At 49.7% G+C, this 7,112-nt stretch overlaps 1 protein-coding gene across 1 annotated transcript; it reads right to left on the bottom strand.

Moving 5' to 3' along the window:
* Nucleotides 1-206: 206 nt before the first annotated feature.
* LOC120705045 (protein ALTERED XYLOGLUCAN 4-like) lies at nucleotides 207-1,923 on the bottom strand. The gene is made up of 2 exons (XM_039989580.1): nucleotides 1,681-1,923; nucleotides 207-1,481 (listed from the first exon to the last, which is right to left on the bottom strand). Exons 1-2 carry the CDS (start codon nucleotides 1,896-1,898, stop codon nucleotides 392-394), a joined length of 1,308 nt encoding a protein of 435 aa, XP_039845514.1. The 5' UTR covers nucleotides 1,899-1,923; the 3' UTR covers nucleotides 207-391.
* Between the last annotated feature and the right edge of the window lie 5,189 nt (nucleotides 1,924-7,112).

Here is a 7,112-nt window from a genome sequence, read left to right as displayed (position 1 = left end):
CCTTCCAATCCTTCGACCGACTTCTGCAGCTAACTTGTCAGCCTCCAAATCACCATTTAACAGTCAACCCACATCTCGAGCATTTTGCACGTAGATACGTGCAAAAGGAACGTTGCTGTTTCGTTAAACAACAATCTTAGCTTTGTAATGCCAAAATTTAGCGCTCATCGATCTCCTCGAGGAGCTTTGTTTACAATATCCAAGTGAAGTACATGCATAGATAAAAAAAAATAACCCCAAGGGTAGCTTAACTTGTAGCCGCACGATCTAGACGGCGGAGCCATCAAGATGGACTCATCATGCATCCACGGCCAGGGCGAAGCTATGCCACACGAACCGGGGTGTACTGCGAGCCATGGAGCACGGGCACTCGATCACTCTCACACTGAGCTCACCGCCTCTTCTTCAGGATCTGAACAAGTATCTCGTTGAACGTGTCCACCGGCCCCGGCAGGCAGAAGTGGAGGCAGTCGGACAGCATCTTCTCCGGCACGCCGTGCTGGAACGGCTGGTAGTTCATGTACACGCTGGGGTGCCCGTCCGGCCGCATCGCTGCCAGCGTCGTCACGTCCAGCACCTCGATCCTCGTCGCGCCGCCGCCGGCCCTCGCCCTGGCGAGCTCCGCCTCCTCGTACACGACGTCCCTCACCTCCTTGAAGATCCACTCCAGCTCCCTCTCCCCATCCTTGTACGGCTCCATCTTGGTGCACGCCGTGGGGCTGTCGATCGGCCTGCCCTCGAAGTGCGACGGCGAGAACGTGGCGAGCACCACGGTGCGCGGCCGCCCGCCGCCGGAGCTGAGCCGCTCCACCGCCGTCCGGTACGCCATGTGGAGCGGCCACGCGTAGCCGATCTTGGTGTGGTTGCTGAACTCCGGCGGCGCGTTGTGGGCGCCGATCACCTCGCTGCCGTTGTAGTAGATGGCCCCGTTCAGCAGCCAGTGCCCCGCGGCGAGCACGGCCACGTCGATCGTGTCGGCGTCGGCGCCCCACCGGTCGCCGGGCGCGTCGAGGTGCACGTGGTTCTCCTTGATGCTGTCGTCCTCCGGCTTGCCCTTGCCCCTGACCAGGAACGGCGCCCAGTAGTAGGACACCCTCACGTCGTGGGACGGGAAAGCGTAGCCCCAGAAGTTGTGCCGGTGCTGACTGGCGTCCCGGTGCAGGAGGCGGTAGGGGAAGGCGGCGCTGAGGAGGCAGACGAGGGACTGGGCCTGGTTCCGCGCCATAGAGTCGCCGATGAAGGCCACATGCTTGCCGCGCACCGCCGCGAGGAACGCCCGGGCGTCGAACGCCGGCAGCGGGCACCCGCCGGCCGGCTGCCACCGCCAGTCGAGGTAGCCCGTGTCGGGCCGCCCGTTGCGGATGCAGTCCTGCCTCTCCTTGACATTGCACTCGGTGGCGTTGTACCGCCGCGCGTGGCCCGGCGCCCACACCCACCTTCCCTCGGAGTAGCTGCAGTTCTTGTTGGTCCCTTCTCCCGGCCTGCAAATCAAACTACCAATGCATCGATCAATACCTCATTATCAGACCTCGCTCTGTGCCAAAGCAGGTAGATTGTTTTGTTTGCTCTGTTTATTTGAATTTATTCTTCTTTTTAATATAATCGGCAGCTCTTCTGTCTCATTCGTTTAAAAAAAGCACGCAGATTGCATTGCAGACGACGAAGAAGCTAGCTACTTACACTGATGAGACGAAGGAGTAGGTGTTGTTGATGTACTGGCGCAGAGGAGAGAGCACGGCTTGCTGGGTGGCGGCGGGGGAGCAGCAGAGGAGGTGGAGGAGCGCCAAGGAGAGGAAGCCGAGGACGAGCGAGACGCAGACGGGTTTGGAGAGGAAACAGCCAGGATTTTTGCTCGACGGCTTCTGGCTGCGGGGATCCAGTGGCTTGTACACTCCCATCTCTAGCTAGCTAGCCACTGGGCTAAGCTAACAGGGAGGGCTGGCTATGGTTGCTCAATGTTGTGTAGTTCGAGATGTGCATATATAGCAGACGCGTTAACCTTTGGAAAGAATATAGTGTGAAACTTGGTAGCTAGTCTACGGTTTTGTACAGTCAGGATGACCTCTGTGCTTGCAGCTTCCTCAAGGTAAAATTGTAAATAAAATAACCGTTAACCGAGTGGACTGTCGGTGGGCAGTTTTCTTGACCATCTAACACATGTTACAATCACATCTAGTCATGAACTACACGTATATGAAACAATGCAAAGTTGCAATTAGAAGGAAAACATATATAGCAACTAAATGAGCCTGCTTATAGAGCCGAACTTCTTATATCTGAATTTGGAAGCAATGCTGAGTTAGACACAGACAGAAGAGCGTATTCAAGGAATGTATTAAAAGGAGATCATTAATTTGTTTCTCTTATTAACTCTTAATGCATGTATTGATGCTTTACTCCCTCTGTCCTGAAATTTAAGGCGTTTTGGTATGTCCTAAATCAAACTTTTTTGAATTTGATCAAATTTAGAGAAAGGAGTGATAACATTTTGAATGTCAAATGAGAATAATTAGATACATTATGAAATATATTTTTCTAATTTACTTATTTGATGTGTTAGATGCTAAAATTTTTCTCTACAAATGGATTTTAAAAAACATATAAAATGCCTAATTTATATGGATTTTTAAAAACATATAAAATTTCTAGATTTATGTCACAGATGATTTTTTAAAGAAAATTCATCTCCGAATTGATAAATAATTTCATATGGGTTTAATTAATTTGTAACTAAATATGAACTTAATTAGAAGTGAATATTGAAAGTAGCTTGAGTTACAATTTTTTAAATAGCAGAGATATGGGTAATTTGAAAACAAGTATTTGGGACATGTGCGTAATATATAAACCCGATTTAATCCAGTGCCCGTCTTTATCATTGTTGATGAGTCCCTCAAATCTATGGTAAGACGTTCGTTTGTTTGTGAGGATTTCTAGAATCTTTCTCTTTTCTACCTTGTTGCACACGTGAGGCTTGCAACCAAAAAGAGAGCAATATACCAGGCAAACAAGCTAGTCGAGGCTAGGCGTAAGCTGGCAGAAATGGAGGCAGAGGTTGAGAACATACAAAGAGCCCACCAAGATATGTCCGAAGGCTCCACTCGGCAAGAAAATCGCGTCATCCACCACACAACTTTCGGTCACAACGAAGACCAAAGACCACCACCGGTCAACCTCACATTTGACCCAACCTTGCTACTCCCAGTCGCTTTATAGCGAACCTCATGGCCGCTCGGCTACAAGCCCACCCAACTCCCCAAATACAATGCTACCATTGATCCAATCCAATTCCTCATGGCCTACGAAGCAACCATCGCTTTGGCTGGAGGAGACGACTCCACCATGGCTAAGTCCTTCGCCATGGCCTGCGAAGGCTCTGTCGCCAACTGGTACTCATACCTGCCTCCACAGTCAATCAACAACTGGTACCAGCTGAAGGGAAGGCTCCTCCAAGACTTCTAAGATTTCAAAAGACTAAGTACAAACACTGTGAAAGACTTCAAATATCCTCAGCATGACCGTGAGCCTCTCTACGACTACTTCCGGAGGTTCGTCCAAAAGAAGGCTCAAATACCAAACTTTCCAGAGAAAGATGTGATAGAGAAATGCATCGAAGGTCTTCTGCCCGGAAAGCTTGCTTCCCATTGTTGACGGTGCTTAAGTGCCATTTTCATCCGTCAACTATACTCAATAATAAAGGAAAACTACATGCCTTACTCACATATTTGTATCACTAACCTCGCTCCATAGTTGTTTTCGAGTTTTGTACATTTCAGATGAGCAAGAGCGGAATAAGATGAAAACATGCAGTAGACGCCATACAATTACGCAGAATATCGCATCCGGCGTCACACCCTTACAAAGAGGGCCCACATGTCAGAGGAAACAGGGCCTCCACGCAAGATGCACCAGAGGATAAGGATAAGGATCAAAGAATATACCATCCAGCAGAAGATCAGGCCGAGAGGCTGCCAGGTGGGGTCGGCCGACCCCCTGGGTCGTCCGAACCTGGCCTGGTTCCCGTCCAGTTGCATTTCGAGGAGTGGCTGCCAAGACACCTGATCACCTTCCATATGTGCGTTGGCGGGAAACCAACCTCTAGAGCTATAAATAGGCCTCTCCTCCACCCCACCCCCACACTTCATTCCATTCTCTCCAAGAAGGCTCTCCTCTCTCTTGCTCTCTTAGCTAGGTAGTGGAGCTAGGCTCGTTCTCTTTAGCGAGCAAGTCGTCCTCGGGGTCGTTGAGCAATCCTCGGCTCCTGGTATGGCTTTGTATCCGACTTGTCAGACTTCTATTCATAATATAGAGTTTTGCCATGGTTGCTTTACTATCTTGATAGTTTATCAATCCATGCTTAGATCGTTCATAAGTTATGCTATGGTCTTGGTTAGGCCAGATGATCCGTGTACGGATAAAGGTTCGTTGTGCTTTCGGGCTTGCTCTAGTGTTTTACTCGTCCATCCGAAGGGTGGGAGACCTGGGGACACTAGAGTAGTGACTTCATACACGAGCATGGTGCTCGGGTATGCGGGATCCTTCAGATATGACCGTGCTCCATGGTGTGACTGGGGTAGATGGCAGGTGGTGACAGCACTGTCCGTCCGGCGTAACAGCGGTGTTACGTTTAGCGTACTCCCCGATGTTCGGGTTCGGTGTAGAAGTTCATGCAAAGAGGTAACGGGACTGGATGTACTCCGGTGCGGGACCTTCTCCCCGCTATCCCATTTTCCTAGCACCTGCAGTCCTAACCATGATCTAACATGACCCCAGCTTTGGATAGAAGCACTAGGACACCTAACCTAGCCTAAGTTCCAGCTGACTTGACGTAGGATAGAGTAGTTCTTTGTTTTATAGTTTCTCTCCTTTATTCCTTCCTCTTGGAGTGTGGATGTGTGCTGTTTCACATTACCCTTACTTATTCTTTATCTGTACTTACCCCTGTTAGAGTATTGCCTATTACTTGAGGCACAATGTCATGGTTAATGTTAAGTACAATACCTTTGCCGCTGCTGTCCTTTGGGACACAAATAAATAACGATACCCTTACTCTCCGGGTGAAATGCTACAACGGTATATCCGTGCGCTTGCGGATCCATCTGTAATCGTATTGATTATACCACAAGAGTGGCACCCATTGGGTGCAGTTGCTAGGATGGGTTCGGTGCCCTCATTTCTAGTGATTGCACTAAGGACTGCCAACAGGCATTTCTGGTGTTGTTGCTAAGGATTAACCATTCCTAGTGATTGCGCTAAGAAATGTCAACACCCATCTCATTAGAGAACCTCCGAGAACACTCGAGGAACTATACAGAGAAGAAGAGAAGTACGCGAAGTCAGATGCCGACCATCGCAGAAGGGTCGAGCAAAGAAGAATCATGCGTCAGACAGAAAAGTACAACCAGCAAACATGGGAACAAGAGAAGCAGCTAGCTCAGCAACTCATCTTACCCGTGGAACCCTCGCAAGATGATGAGGATCAGTTAACCCTTGGTCCTTTCATGACACCACCAGAGTCGGAGCCTCGACACAAAAACGACAAGCAACCTTCGTCCGGAGCACGGGGCAGAGGTCGTGGCAGAGTAAGAGGCCGAGGTCGCGGACCACCGCGCGAGCCCAAAAAACTCTTCTGTCACTTTCACGGGCCCGATTCTGATCATAGAACAAACCAGTGCCCAGAGGAGAAGAAGACCCTTGAAAGAACGGAGTCCGAGAAAAAAAGCCAAGCTAGTTGGGCATACTACATGGCCTCAGACTCCACAAACACAACCCCCGCAAATACAGTACACACAACCTCCGTTTGTCCCACCACCTCCATTTACCCAAACATACTGCCCGCCCGCATTCAACTACAACTACAACCCCAACTGGCAACCGCAACCAATCCCACAAATATAACCAAGTCAACCCCCTACTCAAGCTCAGCCGACACAGGAGCAGCTAACCCCACCTCCAATCCACCCACCAAAGCAAGAGAACCAAACCACAAATAGCCAACCCTCGGCATTACCAACCTTCGGGATGATCATGCCCATCTCTGGAGGTTCTACCCTGGACTTCGAAAACAAGAGATAGTGCAGAGACAACTTCAGACAAGTCCATTGCATTGTCTCTGAAGGTCCCACCAAGAGAACCCAGTGGTCACACTCTCCGATCACATTCTCCGATGAAGATGTCAACCTCATCAGCTACCCATACACAGATGCAATGGTCATCGAGGCAAACATTCAGGGCTGGAGGATTGGCAAGGTACTAGTTGATATCGGCAGCTCCGCGGATATCATATTCTCTGACACCTTCGACAGAATGGGCATTGACCGAAGCCTGCTTCAGCCTTCGGATATCCCTTTAATGGGATTCAGTGGAAAAAGAGTAAATGCCATCGGCAAGATGTCACTCCCCGTGTCCTTCGGAGACACAGCTAATGCAAGAACAGAACACATCACCTTTGATGTAGTAGAGATGCCCTACCCCTACCACGCAATCCTAGAAAGGGGGACCATCAACAAATTTGAAGCTATTGTTCACCAACTGTACTTGTGCATGAAGATTCCAGCTCCCGCGGGGGTTATCACTGTTCGTGGGGACCAACAGCTTGCGAGAGACATAGAGAGGGGCTACACCCCAGGTCAGAAAAATGTCCATAACCTTTGGACTGAATCCAAGTCCTCTACCTTCAAAGAACAGCACAGAGACAAGGAAAAAGCAACCTTCGAAGAAGATTGTGAAGTTAAGAAGGCCCCACTAGATGAGCACCTTCCTGATAAGTTAGTAACTATCAATGCAACCCTCGAGCCCGAGGAAGAAAAAGAGCTTGTCGGGTTCCTTCACAAGAATCAAGACGTCTTCGCATGGTCTGCCAGTGACCTTCGGGGTGTCAGCAGGGATATCATCAAGCATCGCCTTGATGTCAACCCCAACATCAAGCCAAAGAAGCAGAAGCTTCGCAAAATGGCAGATGAAAAAGTTGCAGCAGTCAAGACTGAAGTCCAGAGGCTGCTGGATGCAAATGTTATTCGAGAGGTCAAGTACCCAACCTGGCTGGCCAATACCGTACCGGTCAAGAATAAGAACGGCAAGTGGCGCATGTGCATCGACTTCACTGACCTCAA

The sequence above is a fragment of the Panicum virgatum genome, chromosome 4K, assembly GCF_016808335.1.
Source record: "Panicum virgatum strain AP13 chromosome 4K, P.virgatum_v5, whole genome shotgun sequence".
NCBI lineage: Eukaryota > Viridiplantae > Streptophyta > Magnoliopsida > Poales > Poaceae > Panicum > Panicum virgatum.
Note: the sequence above shows the minus strand (reverse complement) of the source record. Positions and strands in the feature narration are given on the sequence as shown.

What these genes read in the sequence shown, in the direction of transcription:
- LOC120705045 (XM_039989580.1), bottom strand. Translation starts at nt 1,898, where the DNA reads ATGGGAGTGTACAAGCCACTGGATCCCCGCAGCCAGAAGCCGTCGAGC. An exon ending in TACTCCTTCGTCTCATCAGT is followed by an intron (nt 1,482 to 1,680) that starts GTAAGTAGCTAG and finishes TTTGATTTGCAG; the next exon opens with GCCGGGAGAAGGGACCAACA.